The sequence below is a fragment of the Apiospora hydei genome (genome assembly GCF_038363865.1).
Source record: "Apiospora hydei strain CBS 114990 chromosome Unknown utg000006l_segment0_segment0, whole genome shotgun sequence".
Taxonomy (NCBI): Eukaryota; Fungi; Ascomycota; class Sordariomycetes; order Amphisphaeriales; family Apiosporaceae; genus Apiospora; species Apiospora hydei.
Window position 1 is genome coordinate 1,453,301 of NW_027117365.1, and position 23,287 is coordinate 1,476,587.

Here is a 23,287-nt window from a genome sequence, read left to right on the forward strand (position 1 = left end):
CGAGAACGACACTGATTGCCTCAGTCTGTAATATCTTGCTCAGTCGAGTTGTGCAGGTGTGTTCCAGCTCCGACTGTAGCGTGTTGGTTACAGCAAGAAACCCTCGGCCTGATGGGAGTAAAGCCGGAATTGACCGAAAATGTGGAGTGGTTCGACATCGTGAGATGCGATCTGCCGACATTGCACCGATTCAAGGAAAATGCTCTTGTGCCTTGCCCTGTTGACAGCCGTGTGTGCTTTCATAATAAAAATACCGTAGTGCCAACACCGTACTGTAGGCAGGTTTCGTTTCATATTGCATAATGATGAGCTGGCACCTCCACTTCTTGCATTGTACAACTTCAGCGTATGCCACCACCACCAGCAGCCACCGCTCCTGTGTTTCCTCTTCACTAGACCTCCTCTGCATCATCCAAATCAGCCATCGTCTTGATTGGGCTCGATACTTGCATCCGATGCAGCGTCGGAAGCTTCGTCGAGTCGGTTTCCGTCCTCGTCATGCTGGCCGATAAGAATGTCCTCGCTTCCCTGCCATTGCGGTGGCATAGCCGGAATAGCGTCCGTATCTTCGGCATCCCAGCCGTAGTCTTCCTCTTCGCTGTCTGCAACCTCGAAATTCGTGTCTCCCAATTTCCGTTTCGGGCGAGCATGTGAAGACAAGTACATTGGTGGCTGGCCTGCGTCGTAGGGGACGGCAACAAACCCGTTCTGCCAGTTTCAATGAGCTCTCACCACCCCAGTGACAATTTCCGATGGCTGACCTACCTTTTGAATATCAAATGCAAAGATTTCGCCAAGTCCGCCTTGATGGGCCCTACCATTCAATTTCTGGATTCCGGCAAAATATACACCTGCCACAGCATGGTCTTTGTATAGCCAGTCGCGGAACAAGACCAATCGAGTCGTGATGCCTTGGTCCCAAACCATAGCGTTGATAGCCGGAGTAAGAGTAGCGCCTCGTTCTGTCTGCATCCGGGTTGCGCACTGGGTCAGGAGAACGACAGCTACATCCCGTGTTGCTGCGAGCTTCTGCAGACTAGATATTATAAATTGAAGCACCTGTAAGCGCTGTGCGGCAACATTTGGCACTACGGCAAGATCAGCTCAACCGTCCCCGCATACACGAGTCGCGCCAGTCATTTGGTATTTACCTCCTTTAGGGCCATTTCGGGCTTCCTGGTTTCTCGGATATGTTTGGTTTACAAGTGCAGAGAGTGAATCAATCACAACCAGGGAGGCTCTCTGCGGTATGCATGATGCGGTAGGCCTGCATAAAAGTGCGATGAAATGTGCAAGGCTAGAACATGTGAAATGGACCATGTCCTGCACTTCAGTTGCCTCCTGTGTAGACGTCGGCGATTCTGGCTTGCAGCTCGTCACCTCAGCCAACCTCGGACCACTCAGGCCGCGGAACGCGTCTGCTTAAGCTTCAGTTTGGCGTGCATTCTAGACGGCGCAAGCAAGCAATAGAGGTTGTAGCACGGAGGAATTAGACTGACCTACCCAGACAACTCCTTGGCCCTGCTTTAAGGCATCGCTGGCAAGCTGGAGCCTGTTGCCTCCGGTTAGGATCCTCGTAGCAATTGTGGTGCCGAGAAGCGCAATTCTTACCCAAAGGTCGTTTTTCCAGATCCCGGTGGTCCCCAGATCTCGCTGACCTGACCCTTTTGAAAGCCCCCGGGAAGGGAGCTATCCGCGTCGGTCGTGGACTCGACCAATGCATGGTCCAAGGAGCTATGTCCGGTCGAGACGTAACGCGATCGGTCAGTCCTCAGGTCCTCGAGAGCATCCGCGGCCGACACAGTTGGAAGCCTGTCTAGAAAGGCCCAGTCAGCGTTCACTCACCCCCACGGCGACGGTCTTACGCAACCGTATTATAAGATTAATAAGACTCACGGGTTGAGGGTAGGTCAAAGCTCGAGATGTCTCGACGGGGAATACTGTGAGACTCCATGGCCCACAATTCCGCAGAGAACTTTCGAGTTTCGTTTCGTCACTGCATGTGAATTGTCCCAGAATCGCAAGCCCCGGGTTTGTTGAGTAGGCAGCCAGGTCTCTTGGGGTCTCTCTTGGGGTCTCTTCTCGGGACTAGGTACGAGTACGGTCGGTCGACCACGCCAGCAGAATCATATGACACCGGCCTTCTCGGTGGTTCTCCATGTGGGACCCCCGAGGGCAGGCTCAATCGAAGGTGGCTAGAAGACGGGCCGAAGGTGGGGTTGCAAAGACGGCCGGGGGACAAGAAACAAGGAGAAAATTTTGTTCCCAATAGGGGAGATGCAACAGGAGCCGGATTTACGCTGCGGTCGCAAGTGAGACAACGCAGCCGAGGTTGAGCTGGGTTGAGCACTGTGGCAGCCGAGGTGGACGGGGAGCTTCCGCCTCAAGTCCGCGAACTTGGAAGTCTATGATGTAGGTAGAATATTGCGTAGGTGGGATATTAGGTCATGGCGAAGGAAAGAAGGTGAAGCTGGGAGCTGCATACGTGTGTGGCTCTGCCTGGCAGACGGGTGCACATCTAATGAAAATTGGTAATGCACCCATCCCTCCAGCCTCCAGAGCACAGCTGCAGGTACGCACGCTATTTCCGTCCCGGCAACCGGCAAAATCGCTGCTTCCATCAAATGCTTTTATTCTCAGTGCACGCCTGTAACTAACCACTTTGCTATAGTAATCAATTTGTCAGAGGAGAAATAGCACGTTAGGCCATTCCGATGTTTCAGTTAGCTGCGTGTCTAGGCCTCATTCTTGTCTGTTGAACTAAGCATAGCATCATACCTAGCGAGCCAGTACATGCACCGAGCAAGTAAAACGCGGTACGGAGGTAGGGTAGGTTATTAACCCCAAGCCCATTCTGTGGGGTGAAGGGGAGGGTAGTTGATTGGCTTAAAACTCCTCAGCCTCAGAAGCGGGAGCGACTATCGTGCTAGAGGGAAGGCCAGCGGTCTCCGGCTACTTCTCAGATTTTCCCACCATCAGTTAAGGGCGATTGGGCTCTTTTTGTAGACACATCAATTGTACTGTACCTATTGGACAAACTGAACGCACGTGGGCAACCGTAGTCCAGAGGGCAGTTTGCGAGATAGACTGACTCAGTCCGGGTTAGAGGGGCAGTCGACCGACCTGTCATCGGGGACAAAAACGAGAACGAGAATGCGAAGCCTGCCCATGACGATATTGGTCGATACCGACTCGCTCGCAACTCCATTCGGTCAGACGGAGTGACCCGTACGAGTAGGACAGCGTTTTTCCAGGGAAAAGGCCGAGAGCAGACTCTTGTACACATTGTCCTTAGTCTCGGCGATAAGCTGGGGACTTTCTCTCCAGCCATGCCTGGCCATGCCACTTGTCGCCCCGCATCGTACCTGGATTCGATCTAGATTCTAGATCCCTTCTGGCCTTCTCTGACCTGTAAACCCCACACTTGCAAAGATGATGGCCATTGAGCCTGCGTGAGGCAATAAGGGTCTAATTGCGCCGATGAACAACCGCCTCGTCTATTTCCTCCTGTCCTAAGCCTCCGACCATCTTGCCGAACCTACCCCACCATTAGGGGAAGCCGCATCATGGAAGCCAATCTGGAGAAGGAAAAAACTAGAGAGAAGAAAGGGTAAAAGAAAAAGAAAAAAGGACAATAGGAAGTCAATGCATACCGCATACCGCATACCGCCAACCTTGCGAGAGCACAGTATACCGGGGTAGAGAGGCGCTTCACGACTTTCCTCTTTGGGGTATGTACACGGCGTGGAGTTTGCGGCTCAAGAGCCCGAATGCCGAAGGTGACAACGTGGTCGTTGGCAGTGAGTGTGTGTGGTGTGTGGTGTGTGGTGAGCGCGTGGGATTGATTTGCCGCTGGTCCGTTTTAGTTTTACGTACCCCAAGTTCCCGGTTGGAACATCAGGAAAGAACGTGGAGTGGCATTCGCAGCCGTTGATTGGCCTCGACCGCCCACGCCCGCGACTCTGATCCCTGGTTGCGTCAGTATTATGTGAGTCTGCACACACGGTATTGTCCAGCCTTGGTCAATCATCCCACGGTTATTAATCTATGCAGGCTGGCGAGGTTCGCTTGGCAGAAAGCTGTTACTGCAGGTTCCTCGCTGTGTCGGGGCCTTGTTTCAATTCTAGCTGTTCCTTTGCTCCAAGGGGCCGAGATGATACCATCCCAAAAAAGTTAGCCCCAGGTTGAACACTTTTCCGTCGGCCAGAAGGCAGCGCTTCCTGAACACGTACCTAATCTAACCTGTCCTTGGCGCTTCCTGCATTCGATTGGCCGCCGTAATGATCGAGGGGCCGTCAGCCTTACAATCATGATACTACACCCCTCAGCAATGCTGATCCTCGAGCGTTATTAGTGCAAATCCAAACAACTATTGGGTGCGTGCGAAAAGGCATAGACGTGTCACGGGGTGTGCAGCAGTCCAGTCACCTTGAGGGCCAGCAGGATCGCTTCGAGCTGGCACGATGGGAGAAAAAATTCCCCAAGGAGCCAAGCAAATTTTCAAGCTGCACCGTCGTCATCTCCACCGGCCCTCGCGACTCCGAGCGAGAAGCGCACCTTAGGGAGATGGATAGCCTGCCAAAACCCCACGATGCTAGGGGGCACCTCGGGAGAATACGGCACGCCCGTGATGGAAAACTGGAGACAGAATCCCTCTGTCGGCCCACCTTGGTAGAGAACTGCTGTGTTGTGCCTCCTTGTTCCGGTAACGCCCAACACAGCACACAATGGATCGTGTATCAATGCGAAACGAGTTAATACCTGAGCTGAGGCCTAGATAGAGCCCATGGCGCAGAGTGAAGAAGGGGAACAAGAGCTGATTACCAAATCAAGCATTGCCACTAAGCCCTGCGCTTCGTTGTTTCATGGGGAGATGGAGTACACATTTTCCTTCACAGCTAGCTATGGCGGGTGTACGTGTCTTCGCTTCATACTGTGATGGTGACTGATGATGTGGTACGTTTCCGGCCGCTTTGATGAAATACATTGATTAGATTAGGTAGCTGCGGCTGCTGCGGATAATCATCAGCGAGAGTGTAGTGTACTGTAGTTGGCGATAGCGGTGGTTCGGTAAGTAATAGCAGTGGAAAAGATAACGAGCTCTCCGCATTCGATTCAATTTTCCCCAGGTTGGTGCTGGCTAAGACGCACCAAGGGTCCAGGATTGTCTTGGCTATCTACACACTGAAGCATGTAGGCGTGTCGGAGTAGGCACCGTATGATAACAGGCGATTGCGGAAGGGCATTCCGCCTATCAATCATTGTGGCATGGCCTAGATCTTGCATGATCCTTCCTGGGTAGGTAGTAGTATGCTGCCATATGCCATGGATGTACCACTGCTAGTCAGCCAGGGTTCCATTGAGGCCAGTCCGCCGTGGTTGTTTCGCCGGTACGAGTGCAGTAAAAAAGGAAGAACCAACGCAACCCTCTAAAAAGAGGAGAAGAGAGATGTCGTTCATGCTGGCTGCATACGATAGGCAGCTCTGAATCAGACGAGCAGGCGGCATGAATCCCTACTTGCTGGGGCCGCTTGTAGTAGTAAGACAAAACAAATGCAATAGTCGGACACAAATATGCCATGCCGATCCCCCAAATGGGCTCGAATCTCGTCGGGAAATTATCTGTAGCTCCCCGAAGCAGCGTGGTATCGATGTACATACCTAATTGTGACACTGGTTTGGCCAGAAAGAAAACAACAGGCTGTTTGATCTCCTGCCGTAACAAGCAATGTGTATGGCCAGCCCCGAATTCGATGTCGAATCGAACGACTGCGAGGGCTGCTGCTGGCTGCCTCTGTCGTTTCAGGGAGCATTCTACTGCTGCTGCATGTCCGTACATGGCTACGTAGCCTATCATTCCCCATCTCGTACGCGTACATTTATTACCATGCCAGACGGGATAGTATTGCAGAGTGTGGAGTGTGGAGTGTGGGGGAAATTTGGAAGTAGGTAGATCACGCAATTCCCACGAAGACAAGACAAGGCGCCGGCAACAATGGGATTTTTAAAACTGCTGATTCTCCCTTTCTATGACTAACAGAACGGCTCACCATGGATGTAATTGTGCAGCTATATACAAATGTTTGGGCTATAGTACATGCAGTAGTAGCAGCATTGGCAGAGGATAGGTACGGTCTTGTTTCATCCCCAGCAACTGACTTATTACACATGAATACCTATACCATCACGAGAGCCTCGTGAATCCTGCACGAGCGTGGCTGATGGGACGGCGGCCGGGACTTGGGGGGCACATGGTTCCTGCTACGGCCAAGCTCCTTATGGAGAATCGGAGCCATGTGATACTAAGTGGCTAGAGATTTCCGGTCCTCGGGATCGACAACACCAAGGCCATGGGAGAATGAGGTTTGCTCGCGAGAGGGAATCTCTATTCCCCCACGTATGTAGGGTTGGCGCAGGTGGCTTCACACTAGTTGCTTAGCATAATATGGGGATCGTACAAATAGTTCCTGTCGCCTAAGCGCCTTCCCACATGTTTATCAATATTACATTGCGAGCATCGGAAACCAAATGCGCAACCAGCCCGGCATTCTCCTTATCATATCATGGAGGAATTCCGCAGTTGTAGCAGGTTCCCCAGGTTGGTTGACTTCATGAGCCTTGGTTGGGACGGGCAATAATGGGGCCATCCATGATGTTCATGGCTCGTCCAGAAACAGTCAGCCAAGGTAGAGGCGCTGTCGTTCTCTAATAAATGAATGTGACAATACTACAACTAAAGGAAGAAGGGGGGGAAAGCAGTACAACTAACCAACTTTGTCCGGCTGAGCAGCCTTTTAGGGGCAATGGCGTCAGTCCATGTTGTCGATACACACATGCATGCATACTATGGCAGATGTTTGCTCAACTTACTTGGCTCACCTGAAGAACGAGAGTCACACCATCCGTATCCATCCTTCGCGAGACGACTTACTCTTGCAGTTCTTGTACTGTAAGCGATCCTCGGAGCTGGGCCAACAACACTGATCAACGCCGAACTATGTAGCGGCAGACGGGCTATTAGAGTTAGATAAGTTCTGTGGGGAAGCCATCGCCGGTGGTGATAGGCCCGCCCTGCAACGGCAATGTAAAATAACTTTACCCCAGCTTCAACGACAAACCGGACAGTAACCAACCGGTGATGGTTCGAACCAACAAAGCAAGCAAGCCCTTTGATAGCTGAGAGGCTCGAGATCCCTCGTCTGCTCCTCCTTTTTCTCCCCCTCCCCCTCCCTCCCCTATTCCCCGCGCTTATCTCGTCAATCTAGCTGGTTGTTGTGCCCCCATGCCGGGCGTCATTCCTGGTCTATCTCGTACCAGAACCGAGTTAGACGTCTCGAGCTAGCCTGCTAGCCCTGTAGTTGCCTCACGCTGCAACGGAAAGAGAGGCTCGCTTGGTAGTAGAGAGGTGTGTGTGTGAGCACACTTCTGAGGGAAACGTGATGAAAAGGCTCAGCCCGTCAGCGTACCCCCGTCTCCCACCTAGCGCGCTCCACATCAACCGCCAGCCTTGGCCTGATTTGCACGGCTTTGGGGAGACAGCCAGCAACTCTCTTATCTGCTAAGCCCACGCCCACGCCCTCTTTCATCTCGGTCCCACCTTGGCGGTATCGTGGAAACTGGGCGAGAAGGTGTCATTGAGGTCAGCCAAGTCCGACGCGGGTGCTTTGCAGAATCGGTCGATATCCAAAGATGCCAAGACCAGCAGAAACCACCCTTCCAGAGCGAAGACGATGCCGGAAGATGGCGACAATCGAAAAAAACCAAGTGATGCAAGTCTGTTATACCATCTTCATTCATAGATAGTGGTGGCTATCGGCGGTCCATTAAGAGCTTCTCGGTGTTGCTGGCGGACGAGCCTAGGGGGAATTTGGCCGACTGTTGATGGTACAACGGCTGAATCTCCAAGCCAGCGAGTAAACTCAGCAGCCAGCTAGGCGGCATAACGGCCCCAAATAGAGTCGAGACAACACAAGCCAGGCATATACTTGGTTCTATTCGGAGGCCAGCCCGTCATCGATCGGGGGGCACCTAGCTTGCTGGGCGCAACAAGCCCTGGCCGAGCCCTTGCCCCGGATTTCACGCTTTCGATGACGAGCCAGTGAGCGCAGGGGTGAAAGGGCCTGAGATAAGACATAACACACAAATGTGTTCATTTTCGTGCAACGTCTGAGAGACAACTTCATTTAGAGCATGATGTACGATTGACTGTCACAAGAAGAAACCGAAGACAGGGCGGATGCTGGTTGCTAAATGTTTCCTTTCTCGGACTACGTCGCCCGGCACATGGCCAAAAACGAATACACTCAGTCAGCCCGACCTTTTACACGCGCGCTTCCCGCTGGTACAATATATTTATCCAAAGGCGTAGAGGCAGGCGTTTCTGCATCGTTTTTCCAAAGTGGCTGATACCTCTCGACCTACAATAATAGCAATGCCCATGGTAGAGCATCCCCGTACTCGAGTACTGTGTCACGGGCTTTGGGGGCTTTTGGGGTGGATCTCATCCAGTAGGGTCATTTATTGCGTTCATAAGGTGGATAGAAATGGTAAGATGGCAGCAACAGTGTGCACTTTGTGTGCAGGCAAAAATACATGATGGCTTCTCGTCAGTTCCATCTGGCAACTGGAAATGAAGCGTGCCGAGAAGGCCGTGGAAGTCCCGTTCCGGCTGCGAGACAATTTTAAACTGCTAACAGCACCGCCTAGCAAAGGTGCCATGCCATATTCACGGCCCCCCGAAGGTAATCAGTGAAATTCCATTACCATTACGAGAAAAACGTCATGCCTTGGACATAATAGTTACGAATAGCGAAGCAAGCTGCCCATATTGCAATTGCCAATGCTATATGTATATATAACATATATAATACAGTTTCGTCAGTGGTCCAAATGCTGGCGGTTACTCTACGGCTTCTCATGGCCAAGCGGTCCGCCAAGACCGGATGAGGTATGCAATTCTCACGATTGTTGGCCGGAGTGTACCTCCTTCGAGTTGGCAGCAGGAATTACCTACTGGCAGACTGGTACGAGGGACTGCCCCCAGTCCAGTCCAGTCCAGTGGGCTCCCCGGCCTTTTTCTTTGGGGGCCCACCCGCGCACCCGCTCAGTCCCACGCGCTGTGTACATCCCATGCCTGCCTGATCCTGGTCCCAAAGCAAGGGCACCATCCGGAGCGAAGGGGGTGGGTGGTGGAAGGTGAAGGAGGGGAGGGGGGTCTGCTAGGTATCATCTTTGGGGGGGGCTTAGGGGGTCACCCACATCTTGGCTCTGGGTCTGGCGTGCTTTGGGGTAGGTACCTCCGTACTTGGGCCGGGGGAGGCTGTTCGCTGTAATCAATCTTGGGTACATGCTGTACTTGCCCTTTCCCACTGTACGATGGGGACTAGCACCTGTTTTTTTTTCTTCCCCTTCTGCCAAATCAAATCGACTGGGGACCTCGCTCACACTCACACACACGTACACTGGCTCTGCCGGCCCGCCCGTGTCATTTAAATCCCCTTCCCCCCAAAGATTCTCCCTCGAATCTAGTTGTGCCCCAAGTAATACCTAACTGAACCTGAACTTTGGGACCTACCTACCACCACCGTTGAGTGACTTGCCTGCCTTGGGAAGTTTGCAACGAACCTACAACAACCACCACCACCACCATCACCACCTTCCACATAGCCCACGACACGACAGCACCTCGTTCTCTGCCCCAGAGCCACGACCGGAAACACCAACCTGGTCGTCTTTGGAAATCTCGAGGCTGGATATTACTGCAGGGGACCGGTTCAAGAAAGAGCAATACTGGATTTGTCGATAGTTCGAGGGTTGCTTGGTTGCTTGGTTGCTCCGCATCCCCCGTCGCTGCCGGCCTTTTCTAGAGAGTGCAATCCGCTGGACTTGCTTGCCCCCTTGGCTGGCGATCACATGCAACGCTCACAGTCAGCGGTGGATTTTTCCAACCTGCTGAACCCCGAGTCTGCATCGTCGGCAGTACACCACAACGACCAGCTCAAACTGGACCAGGACGGAGACGTGGACATGGCTACAGTCAGTGTCATAAGGCCAAATGGGCCCCTGCCCGGTGCTGCCGGCGCTCAACCCGCCGACAACAACCACAGCGAACTGCCCCGGCCCTACAAGTGCCCCTTGTGCGATAAGGCGTTCCACCGGTTAGAGCATCAGACACGCCACATCCGGACGCACACCGGCGAGAAGCCTCACGCTTGCCAGTTCCCCGGCTGCAGCAAGAAGTTCTCACGCTCGGACGAGCTTACTCGTCACTCCAGGATACACAACAACCCCAACTCCCGCAGGGGCAACAAGAACACGCAGCCGACGCACCACATAATGGGGAACGGCCTCTCAGACCACATGATGCCTCCCCGGCTGGGCCGAGATCGATCAAGTCGGCACCCAACTCCACCTTGGTCTCGCCGAATGTGTCTCCCCCTCACTCATACTCGACATATGCACTTCCTCACTCCGGCATTCACCTCTACAGCCGGGGCATCGGAGGCGGGAGCCCCCTCAACGGCCACAGCAATGACATGCTCAGCAATGCTGCCAGCCAAGTGGAGCGAGAATATACCTCCGTGCCACACCACCATTCTGTCAGGCATCATCCTTACTACTCTCATAGCCAGCATTCGTCCCGCGGTCATCTTCCGTCTTTGTCTGCCTACCACATGTCGAGGTCGCATTCAAATGACGAGCACCACGACGACCACTATTCGCAATCTGCTAGGCACGCAAAGAGATCGAGGCCTAACTCACCTAATTCCACCGCGCCCTCTTCCCCTACCTTCTCACACGACTCACTATCACCTACACCTGATCACACGCCCCTGGCGACCCCTGCTCACTCTCCTCGCCTCCGGCCCTACGCCAACATCGAGCTTCCCGGTCTGCGGAATCTGACTCTGGGCCATACTCCCGCGCTCGCGCCCATGGAGCCGCAGAACTTCGATGTCAACAACAACAACACATACCAGCAAGCTCAACCGCAAGGCACTCCCACCAACACTACTCGCAGCCATGGCCTCTCATTGACGGATATCATCAGCAGACCCGATGGAAGCAGGAAACTGCCTGTTCCTCAGGTGCCCAAAGTAGCCGTCCACGACTTGCTTGCGCCCAACGACGGGTTCAACAGCAGTGGCCGGAGCTCGGCCAGTGGCAGTCTCGCTGGAGACCTTGGCGACCGCATGTAGGAGAAGCCCAAAAATAGTGGGCTCGGAATCTCCGATTTACGACTTGAATGACGATTAGGCCATGGTATTATAGACGGGGTTTTTGGTATAGACAGACGGCGTTTTGAGCAACATGATGAGAGGGAGCGTCTACCTCCACCCATTTTAATGTGGCATTTAAAGGAAGGCGTGATGGCAGGTTTTGGGATTTTCATGGTGGAATGGCATAGACGCAACACCCTCATCGGCGGTTTAGATTCTCCTCTTACATTGTTTGAGTTTTCGCCTTTCGGGTTTCCTTGGCGTATCCGATATGGATGAGGATGTAAAGGGCAACAAAAGCGAGAGTGTCAATTGACTTATTTCAACTCAACTCAAATACCTATCTTTTTCGTGAACGATTTTCAACCGGCGCATAGAAGCCATTGTATTAAATTGGGCAGGGCACAACGATGCTATGTCAACATTATACTGCGACAGATGACCTCAGTCGCAAAGGTTTTCAAAGTCCGAGCCGCCCGGTTCTTTCTCCCCGAGCAAGTTGGGAGGACCAATGATGTACTTGGTTCCAGTATGGCCGTGTGGTCTCGAACCAGGTCTTGGAGGGAGAGGCGCAATTGTGGTAACCGGCATGGCTCGACATTCATGCGAATGAGTCGATTGGAAGCAGATTAAAGAGGGTATGTACCCCCAGATCCAGTTATTATGTGCTGCGACCAAGCCCCAGAGGCTTGCTGGCCCCGGGGGACTTGGGGGAGACAGGTACACATTTATTAGGTAACGCAGGCAGGCGGTTTGGCCATGTCGGTAGTGCCCCGCATACGTGTGTATAGTCAATCAAGCCTCTGCTGAGATAAGGGGAGATGTACCTAGATGCGTTGCGCGTTGCTATGCGCCTCGACGGTCCGCCCTGCTGATCATTGTGGGTGGGAGGGACAGCACTTGAGGTTGGGTTGGGTACATACGTATGTACTGGAACTGCCCATCACCGCTACTGACCCATGTCCCTTGTTGCCTGCTGCATTTGTACCGCATTTGTGTCTGATAAGATGGAGGTGGGCTATTCCTCGTTACTACCCTACCTGGCCCGGCCCTGCCCTGCCCTGCCCTGCCTACTACGTAACCCTGTGATTATTTTCGCCCTCATCGGGGGAGAGACTTCCCAGTCGACCTGTAGAGAATCGGATAAGATGCGCTGTTCTTGTCCAGCTCGCCCACGCGTATCGCTCTGTTATTAGCATCGATGCCTAACATCGGGCGCCCCCTTTAGTTAGTTGAAGACGCAGGTAAGCAATGAGAAAGAAAAAGATCGGTGAACTGCTCCTAGTGCATAGTGCGATTGCTTCCTTGCCCACTTGGGGGTGGCGCGCCTGTTGGTATTTTTAATTCTTTGATTTGGCCTTTTGGCTCTCCTTGGCTCTCCTTGGCTCTTGGCTTCTATTTCCTTCAACTTTTCGGTCGTATTCACTTTCGGTTTGCTTTAGTTTTCTGCCCTGCCGTGCCGTTCTGACAGGTCTTGTCGCCTCCTGCTTGTCTGACTCGCGCATAGTGGGCAAGCACGTATCATTGATCAGCAAGCCACAGAAGGGGGAGAACCACAACCCGCAGTTCGCCCCGATCCGGTAATTCCAGGCGACGGGAGGGAAAGACGAAGGGGAAGGCTGAGCTCACACCTAGATACATACATATGTACAGTGAATGGCTGGCTAGCTTAGCAAAGCAAAGCAAAGGAGAGACTCACGGTGTGCTCCCCAAAAAGAAACCCTCCTCAGAATCCTGTAGGTACCAATCACGTCTCAATACTCTCTGGCTGGGCGTCTCACCCGACAATTATCAACCTGCGGTTGGCGGGCTGTGTTTTATACAAACGACCAATCATTTCCCCGTTCTCACTCGCTCGGTTCATTCGAAATCGCCAATGTGATTTGTAGCGGAGGGATAGATGTGCTTAACTCGCTTCTCTCTTCTCTGTCACGCCTGTTGGTTGTCTGCAGTGTTACAATGTACGGGACAGAAGACGACGACGACAACCACATGAATCACAAGAGACGGCTGGCTGGCTGAGCAAGGGGATGGGAATAAAGGAGAGGCAGCCGCATCTTTCTTCCCTCCCGCGGACGTCCCCGAGGAAGAAGTAGTCAGCCGGCATCATCAGTGACACATCCCTCCCTCCTTTTATATGCACACAAGACGAGCCCACGTGTGCCACCAAAAAGTAGGTCGTGGTTATGAAAATTTTCTCCTTACACACAAGAAGCGGTGGGGGATAGAGAACGAGACAGACGCCCTCTACAGCAATACCGACCACGTATTTCTTCTCTTTCTTCTACCCATTTCTCTAGCCATCTATCCGCATGTGGTTGGTGTTGTATTTGTGCGTGTGCGTCGTGAATCACAGTATACCTCATCTGGGGAACCCTGTCAAGGATATTTGCTTCTTTTTGTTATTCGTCTGTCCAATCCCTCTTTGGGCTGAGCCGATTTTACCACAATCACCGAAACAGCTCCTTCAGCCCCCACCATGAACATGCCACTCGCACCATGGTTGTTCGTTCTTTTTTTCAAACCCCTCGTCCTTTTTGCACAGTGAGGTCCCCGGGAGCATGCATCTGCATCTTTGAAGGGCTCATGGTGGCTTGTAATCATTCACAAACACACACCTAGTATATAGGGTGGGGGTTTGTTTTAGACGCAGATAGCGAGTGTAGGCCGGGAAGGGAAGAAAGAAAAACTTTGCTGAGAGTGGTGCCTATGAGGGAGCTGACGTGATCACATTCCTGTACTACCTCCAGCGCAGGTGCGCAGTCTGCGCTGCCCCAGAAAAATAGGGCGTCACACAGCGCATAGGCTCGAACGTATGTAGCAGGTAGACTGTCTATATGTCCGTCATTTTGTAGCCCCGGTCCAAGGGTGACGCGTCACTGCTTTTGACAGGTTCCTTCTTTTCTTTCTTTCTTTCTTTCTTTCTTTCTATCGCCTTCTCTGCAGTCTGCTAAGTAAGGATGTAGCATGAGGTACCGGGACTGCTGTTCCACACATTCCCGCCCTATTTCTAGAATCTGTGGTAGCGGCCGGGGAAAGTTCATTGGATCTAAGGTTTCCTGGGCAGAAAGTAAAGTACATTGCATCAAGGGTGTGTGTGGGAGGGACAAGCATCAAATTGGAAACGTACGCTTGTGGAGGTTACGTACTGCTGGACACCACCCAAGGCGGGCAGGCGGGCAGGCGAGCTCCCAATGCGGGGCCCCTTGTTTTCTCCCCCACTGGAGAAGGGGGAAGATGTAACGGGGTCGACGGGCTGAGGGACGCTGTTGACGTAAACTGTGGCCCGGGGGAGAGCTATCTCGACACCCATATTTCCTCCCCTCGCGAAAATCCTCCCCCGATGACGACAGGAATTAAAAATAAAACAAACTTGTTCCAAGGACAGAAGAGGAACAACAACAACAACAACAACCACAAGTCATGTCATGCCAATCAATGTCGTACCCAGTTAGCGGCTATGCCCCAATAAGCTTCCGGGGAGACATTGCCTGCAGCGCCTCTCTCTGCTGAGGTGGGATGCTGATATCACATTACAACATTGAAGTTTGCCCTGGGCGGATGGATCAGATGGAGAAGCATCGACGCGGTTTCAGCGTGGATCTGGACCCCGAGGCCCTTGGACTGCAGAAAGTCTACCGCTGCAGTCCGAAGTTAGGAACGCAATATAATCTGGAGACTTACAATCAAACCCTCGAAGCATAAAACAGGCGTCGTACAGATTAGGGTCGCAAGGTAGGGCGAGGATATCTACATTTACGAGCGGCGGTGGAGAGATGTCAGCCAAGCTAGCTTTGGCACTGGCCTTTTCTTTCTGCTGCCTCTCTTGGTCGGAGTTTCCGCCCTTTCCCCGTTGCTCGCTACTTACTTACTCAGTCTCACACCACGCCACCCACCCACAACCTATTTTTATGTGCACTGGTGTCGCATTCGGTCCGTGTGTGCGCGCGCGCATGTGTGTGTTGATGAGAAAGGGGGGGGGAAAGGTGACCAGCCCATGTCGTGTTCGAGTGGTAGCGCGTCCTGCGACGGGCGATTACAGACACGCGTTCAGATAAATGTACGCCAGAGGCGGTCGACTATTTTACTTTTCTCAATCGTAAAGGATGTGTTTGGGGACGGCATGGCTCTCACTCCTTTTTCTCTATACGTGTGTGTTCTACCAACCAAAGTTTGCTTGCTTGCGATAATATCGAACGAAGCGCACCCAGCCGCCGGATACGAACGAAACAGAACCATGACGGCCGAGCATTGCGCCATCATCTGCCCATCCCCACGAACTACGACTCAGGTAACGTCGCGCTGGAAGGTGAGAAGCCTGCGGAGATCGCGGGACTCCTCAGGGGTGGAAGAGGAACTAGAACCCATCACCATTCCATTACAAATAAATACAGATACAGCAGCAGCCCATATCCAACCCCGTTATCGTTGCTGTGATGCGCTCCTTGGTCGCGGGCTCTTCACCGCAACTTCAAATCACCGCCCAATGAGTTTGGCAGAATCGGGGGAAGTCCAAAAATGACTGCATGTTCAACGATTGACATGAGAGTGACGGCATTGTTCTTCTTGATTTGCCCTTTCCCGCATTTTCGAGGGAGCTAGGATGGGCGGGTGTTAGGTGTGGGGTTGCAAAACTTGGGGTTGGACGACTTCAGCCCCCGTACCTACCACCTATTGCTAGGCTAGCTATTACTGTCTGCCCTACGATAACTAGTTACATTGATGCCCTGGACAAGAAGTTGATAAGCCATCTTGCAACAAATCTCCAAGACAGGGGCTTGGTGCAACTCGTTACGAATGTTCCCCTCCCCGGAGAAACAGTGGAATAATGTGCTTGCTTCTTAAAGACTCTTTCGATTATCTTGACAGATCAAGATCTGGAGTCCATCTCCATCTCGACGGGGTACTTACGTGGGTGGAGCCGCGGACGCAGATCGCCTGCAGCAGAGTGTTCGTTTCAAGTAGCCATCCAAGGCGCCCTCTCCTCTTTTTCCCCTTTTTTTCTTTCTCTTTCCTCTTCCAAAACGAACATTCGTGCGGATACGACCAAGACGTGCGTTGATTGCCAGTGGCATCGCGCCATGCACTTCGGCTGCAGCCTGTAATGAGCCGGGACGCAAGGCATGCAGTGTGTTACTAGGTCATGGTAGGTAACATATGCTGTGTGATGGTTTGGCCTGAATGGAGGATCGCATCTGAGACTCGTGCCAGGGCAATTCATTGGCCGGACCCCCGTGATTTTATTTTATTTTTCCCTACAAGAAAACTGACGCGCAGGAGACCGGTATTGGCGGTTGATTGGTGGCAGTCGCCGCTCCAGGTCGGTCTGCTCTTCGAATTACCGTGTCCTCTAATGATCAGCGACGGGGCGACGAGAATGAAGACCGATGTGCTGCAAGGGTTCTCCATAGGGCTCCCACGGCTGCTGGTTGGTTGGTTGGACTGAGTTGAGGGATGAAGCCCCCACGCGAGCATAGTAAGCGACGCCCTCCCTCTTCACTGAACATTCAGCCCCATGGGGTCACAGCCCCTGGCTCCCTCTTCTGCTTGCTGCTTGACTCCTTTCTCGGCACCGGTATGGTTACACTGGGAAGAATGCAACCCCACAAGACCATTTGTCCCTGAACACAATATAACTTCTGCAACCAACTAATCACACCACGCCGGTAATGTGTGGTAAGAGGAATGCTGTGCTGCAATAGGGCTTAGACGCTACGTAGCAATCAATCTCAGCCGCTGTTTGCACTTCGTCACATCCCGAAGAATAAGCTGACAACGAGGTTTGGGTACTAAACAGAATATGCAGTCCATCGTGCCGCGGAGAAGATCCAGGCACGTCCGGGCCAACTCTGCCCGTACTGCATTGTACGATAAGCTCTGCTTGTCGGGCGGGATCATTGTTTCAGCGGTGGCCTCCGTTTCTGTTGAGATACGGGGTTGCATATGGCTGCAGCTGCCTGCCTCGAAGCGCGCGTCCTGCGTGGCTGCTGAACCACAAAAGAAACCAGAGTGTGTTGATTGTTCATCGAATGATGGGCCATTCTCGTGCTCGCGAAGACAAGCCAGTCTATTGGATCGGATCGCCACGCCGCCTAAAGGAATTTCTGCGCTCTTCTCATGCCATGATCTGCCCGGACACATATATCTCCCCTGGCGGAGAAGCACACGGGGATGTCGGGCGGTCGAACCGCAGGTGGCCTGTCACTTGTGGCGTCCGGACTTTATGCTGCAAACACGGCATCTCGCTCCTCTGGTTGGCCCAGACCAGATGGCGCATAAGAGTAGACCGAAACTGCTGTTTCTGGAACTCTTAGCAGTCCAAGATCCAATATTGACGGTCATCCTGTCTCCCATCCTGGCAAACTCGGAAGTGGTCTAGTGATGGCAATGATCGTTCATTACTGTCTATAGCCACGATCGGTTCTGAATAAAGCATGATTCTCCAATCGGCTACAATGCCTGAGATCATGCGGACAGGGACGAGCAAACGGCGTCTTAGCGAAGTGTCACCCACCGATGACACCTATAGCTCCCTATTATCACGAGGGATTCACAGGATAACCCAGCCACCGCAAACACTACGTGAACGGCGATGGTGTCAGTGACTAACTGACCATATGAACGAAATGCGTGGTGTCCCGAACTAATACCTCCCACCCTCACTCCCCAAACCGGGAACCGAAAACAAAATTAAGGAGGAAAAGAAAAGAAAAAAAAATCAGCCGCCCACATCAGCTTGGGAGTTTGCGGGGCCCCGTGTGTCGCCGTGTTTAAGGCACAAGAAAAAAAAGGGTGCCTCGTAATGTAACAATCCGGGCTATTTTGAGCATTTAGGCCGGTTGCCAGAGATAAGGCAATGTCCTCGACTTCATCCTATCTTCGGAATCTACAGTCAACCCCAATCAGACACGGTCGGTTCGGCATAGCGTGGGGGGTTGGATTTCTGTTATCAGCGCCCTCGGGGACAGGGGCCTCAATTGGCCGCCCACCGAAACTATCGGACATCACCTCTTCTGACCACCCTCCTTCCATGAACAGGCCAGGATCCCGTCTGCCTGATACACAACGCCTGGCCCGATGGCGCACCATTCCGCGATGTAAGAGATGGAGTGGGGGTCGAGCCAGGGACGAATCTCGGACGCTAAGGCCTGCCAAAAATCCAGGCAACTGGTAATGCAGAGACACTCATCCAGCTTGCCAAGCTGCATCTTTTCAACCATCTACAGCTCCTTGAGCAGACGTACGGCAAACGTGTCCACCCGGACTGGGGCAGATACGCGGGAAGGACATGGGCTCTACCACTATCCGCTTACCGGTAAAATATTCCATTCATTCAGGGGGCCACCGGCCTTGCTGATCCCTTCCGCCTCCAAGGCCGTAACCCTTCGTGGTGCCGGCAAAATGGCGGTGATGACATCAGCTTCAGAAGCACCAATCGCAAGAATTTCCATGCCATAAGCTACAGGAACCTGAGAGATCGTCAGATGTTTGTTCAACGACAGGCGCAAGCACAATTGCAACAACTCTCGGCTGTATGTGTGTACGGCATTCGAGCTGTTTCGCGATCCTGACAGTGACGGAGTTTGGTGTCGGACATGGAGTTGCATTGGGTAGATGAAAATTCCTGGCCAGACAGTCAGGCCATGGACAGCACCGCCGGGGCAAGGGTCGGAAGCTACCTAAGCCTGCATGGCGGTATTACGCTATGTAGGAGCAAGGACGGCAGCTTCGGAGCGAGCAGATTCGTCTTGCTGCGCTGAGTCATCTTCACATGCTTCGACGGTTATATCTCTTGGGAGCGCCTGCCTCTTTGTCAAATGGCAAATAGGAGCTTGGCCCGTGAAGCGAGAAGTAACCACCATTGCTTGCATACCAACGCGATCGACCTTACGACGGCGCCAAACCCCTCGAGTGATTGCCAAGACTGGTTCGAATAGGGCCGGACGCTCGGTGTGCTGTAAAGAGCCGCAGTACCAGCGGCGCTGCGAGTGTTTGCCAAACTCGGGGCGGCGATCGGGGACGGTGGGACGTTCGACGTCGATGTGATGTCGTGAGGGGAAGCTACATCGTTGTTATTGTGGCGTTCGCTCTTGCCGCATATCCTATATTGCCTATTGGGATAGGAGCTCTCGTTGGTCTCATCGGTCGGGTTAATGCCATCGCCCGACGTCGTGCAACAGGCTTGGCCGCTCAGGTTGCAATCGCTAGGGGTTCACACCAAAGCCAAGCTCGGCTGACGCGGGCGGGAAACTGAGCAGGATTCCAGCATGTTGTTCAACACCCAGACAAACATCCAAACGAGAGTTTGGATTTTCTTTACTCCCCTTCCCTTTACACCCACCCACCCTCGACATCGCTTCCCTTTCCCGACCTGAAGGATTCCCTCTCCCCGCCGCTCTCCGCACCCCCGTAATGCCGCAGTGTGTACCATCCAGATGTATGGGATTGCAGTCTAGTGCAGCCGGAATGCAAGTCTGCCCTTCCGCGACGGGATAGCGGACTCGGTCAGCAAGGGTCTGCCCCCGCAAATTTCCTAGAGCGTGTAGTAGCATCACAGGGGGAGTCGACATATGGTTTTTTCTTTTTGATACCTACTACTTATCAAATACCTGCCTTTTTGGCGACCGCTCGATATTCCCTCAGATGCCACCTCACACGACATCTTGGACGATGAGCCACGATAACTTCACATGCTACGAGGCTGTCGTTTCGGCGTGCACGTCCATTTTTGACCGGCCAGTCGATCAAGCTGCGACTGACCGTGGTCTTTGTCGAAGTGGTACTTCGGTCCGCCGCCCAGACGGGAAACTTGTACGGGAGCCCCTGGACCCATTTGCTGCACCAGCGGGCTAGCAGAATGAAAGTTGAATGCACGTCAAGGGGCTCCAACGAGCTTCCCCTGGCAGTTGATCTACAACTAGTGTCCGGCCCCTTGTTGAACGATTTGCAGATCGACCGCTTGCTGGGCAACGCAATAGACTCCGCCAGGACTCGGCAGGCTACCTACTTACTTACCCAACCTGCCGTACAGACGCCGTCCCAGGTGGATTTTCCCGGCCAGGAAATGTTGGGCGGCACATTGGCGGGACGAGCTATCTTCCGTTTATTTGGCATGGCTAAAGAGGTAGTAGGCAAGGCTTGCATATTACGAGGGACAAGGAACGACCGAGATGCACTTAGCAAGACCCGGTCGACGTGGGACAAGCTGTTTATGTGCTGTGTTGTACCCTTGATAGACATATACGAACCTCTCTAGGCTCTGGCGGCTGTCTATCTCTCTCAGGTAGTTGATTTCTGGCACGAGTCGCTGTCTCTTATATTGCCACTCCTCTTACCTACCGGCCGCGATCTTCTCCAGAACGGGCCTCGATTCTGATTTGGGTTGTCTACAAGGACACCCGGATGTCGCAGCACCCTGGCAGGCTGTTTGCCTGTAAACATGTATGTATGTGAGTTTATACTTGACGTAGGCAATCTACTACGGGTATGCAACAGCAGGTTGTGTCACAACTTCCCATATATTGTGGCTGGATCTGGACCGATCCGTAGAACGTGCTGGCACTCCCCGATCCATACTGACATGTCACAACGCCCATCCGCTCAGAGAAGCCGCCGTGCGCGTTAGACAAGAGACAAATGGAAAACAAATTTGATTTGCAAGGTACGGCTAGGAGGAAGAAAACGAAAGGTAGAATAGACAACCCCACGCTTTGGCCAATCTATCTATGTAGCCGCTCGACAAGGCCGAAGTCCCTGTGAATCAGCCAAACTTTAGCAACCACCGACCGACCTGCATCCATTTCCGTGGACATCTGCCGCTGCACGAGGCGAAAAAAGAAAGACGGCGCAGAATATATGGCCTCTCTCTTCATTCACCCGCTCCCGTTTTCCATACACCGCATATGCCTTTAGGTATAGAAGCGAGATGGTGGCGCTTCTCGTCCCAGCTGAAAGAAAGTTGGGGGCGCATCCAACGGCAATGCCCAACCGTTCCGCGCAATAAAAAAGAAATTCCTCGAATCAAGGTTGCGGGAGGAAGGGGGCGGTTCGGTCATCTAGAGGAGGAGGAGGGGCAGGAGCGTCGGGAGCGTCGCGGACAAAACTTGCAGCACGCATCGACTTTGTCGCAAGCGCACAAATGACTTCCTTGCCTGTATGTACCATTTTTTTCTTCTTTTGTCCTCACTGATCTTTTAGACAGACGGGTCGGTACCTAGTCAGTTTCCAACGGCGAAGACAGGTCCAACGAACAAGGCGTTTGTCGATCTGACACGCATTTGAAGGGGGAAGCCCCGGTGTTGGTTTCCTGGTAATTCTAGCGATGCATTGCGCTCTCCTGCCATGGAAGGGGACTGGTCTGTCTTTAGGGAGGTTTGCACAGTGGGAACTGTACCTTAAAGAATTTACGAGCGAGCGACGAGGGCCCCTCAGGGGATGTTCAAGCTCGTGGGTGCGCTCATTTGTTGTGACTTCCTCTCGACCGAGCCGCCCTCCATACGGCAAAGAGTCTGTGATGAACCTACTTCGAGAGAACCGTCCAAAGTGACCAGGTTGACATGCTTTTGTATATCAATCGGCATATCTGATGAGCGTGACCAATGCGGTGGTGAAACAAACGACACAGTGCTGTCTCTGTATTTGCTCTATGGAATATATTTCGCCTTCTCCAAGGCTATCTAGCCAGCAGCGCATGTTGCCGTTGAACATGCCGTCTTCAGGGATGGAATTCACTCCTCCTCATCCAATAGTCCTGCATACATGAGTGATTCCTGCTGCCCCTGCTGCTTGAATCACAAGCGGGACGGTCCTAAGGGATGTTCATCGCCAAAGGACCCCTTATGAGAACAACTGCCTCTGCGGTCGTCACAGATGATGGGCGGGGATGTATCCTGGGACAGAAGCCGGCACCTGCTGCCGAGCACATACACAATAATGGCTATTAGGGTGGGAATAAGTTGGCTGGCTGTCCGTGGCTGCCTAGGTGCGTGAGATGCTGGTATGCTATGGAAGCAATGCATTATTGCTGTAGAGTAAATCGCTGGCGACCAACGGGTCTGATTCACAGGCGTGAGCTTCCCCTGAAACAAGAGAATGATACAGTTAGTATAGGGACAGAAATGAGAGAGCGTATGACTTGCCACTGTTCAGTCAGGCTTCTTCTTCCACAGGTCGTGACCGAGGAGTGAAAGGAGATCAGACAGACCAGATGCTGCTAGTCACCGCCAAAGACACTTTGCTTGCCCTCAAGAAGCGTGAAGATAACGCGCAAAGGCATAGTCTCAATAAACATACACGGATAGCTTAACAACCCAAATGTGTAGTATGTTCATTGAGGCAGTTGGGTGAGGGTCGTCACGAAGTGGCTCAGTGTCAACCCCTTTCTTGCCCCTTTTCATTCTTCGATCCCATCTCGGCGATCTTGATCGTCTTAGGACCAACAAACCCCTTCATCTTGTAGTACCACAGATCAAGTCCGTCCTTGATCAGTTGGACGACCGTGGCACTTGCACTTTTATCAGCACCTTCTAGACAAATCTGATGCAGTTGTTCTATGGCAGCTTGTACGCCATCATCATGGTATCATACCTTCGGCATCCACACATCTTAGACCGGCCACAGCACGACGAGGTGAAGCTTGCAAGTTGCTATGACCTCTAGTCGCATTGCAGTCAATCTTGAAGTATTCCGAATAAGAAATGCCGTAGTATTCATATAGTGAAATGAACTAGGAATAGTTCTTCTATACTGTACAATAATAAGTGAAGGTTTCGCCCTTTTGCAACGCCGAATTCAATCGCAAGTAACAGACGCCCCTCGAAAATGAGGTCAAGTGGAAACGAAAACCGCAGAGCAGAAGCTCTCCAACGGACGAGATCATCGCCCACTGCGTCGACCACCACCCATCTTAAGTAGTGACCCATGAATATGTTAATACACCATAGCCCACATAAAGCTTATTACCCGCACAGCCTGAAGAGGCCCTCGCCATATATGTTTCCTTTCTCCTTCCTCGGAGCTCTGTCAGCACCATTGCCCGTGATAAGTGGGTATGAGGGGATATCGAGTTG

General features: G+C 52.7%; 2 protein-coding genes across 2 annotated transcripts; one reads left to right on the forward strand and one right to left on the reverse strand.

The window, feature by feature from the left end:
* Positions 1–417: 417 nt before the first annotated feature.
* On the reverse strand, positions 418–1,954 carry PG997_007659 (uncharacterized protein; the record flags this gene model as incomplete). The annotated part of the gene is made up of 6 exons (XM_066811974.1): positions 418–708; positions 766–1,068; positions 1,123–1,418; positions 1,500–1,552; positions 1,612–1,816; positions 1,897–1,954. 6 exons carry the CDS (start codon positions 1,952–1,954, stop codon positions 418–420), a joined length of 1,206 nt encoding a protein of 401 aa, XP_066667316.1.
* Positions 1,955–9,912: 7,958 nt separating this feature from the next.
* Positions 9,913–11,198, forward strand: PG997_007660 (putative carbon repressor protein 1; the record flags this gene model as incomplete). Its single annotated transcript, XM_066811975.1, has 2 exons — positions 9,913–10,427; positions 10,490–11,198. The coding sequence occupies 2 exons, from the start codon at positions 9,913–9,915 to the stop codon at positions 11,196–11,198; spliced, it is 1,224 nt and encodes a 407-aa protein (XP_066667317.1).
* Between the last annotated feature and the right edge of the window lie 12,089 nt (positions 11,199–23,287).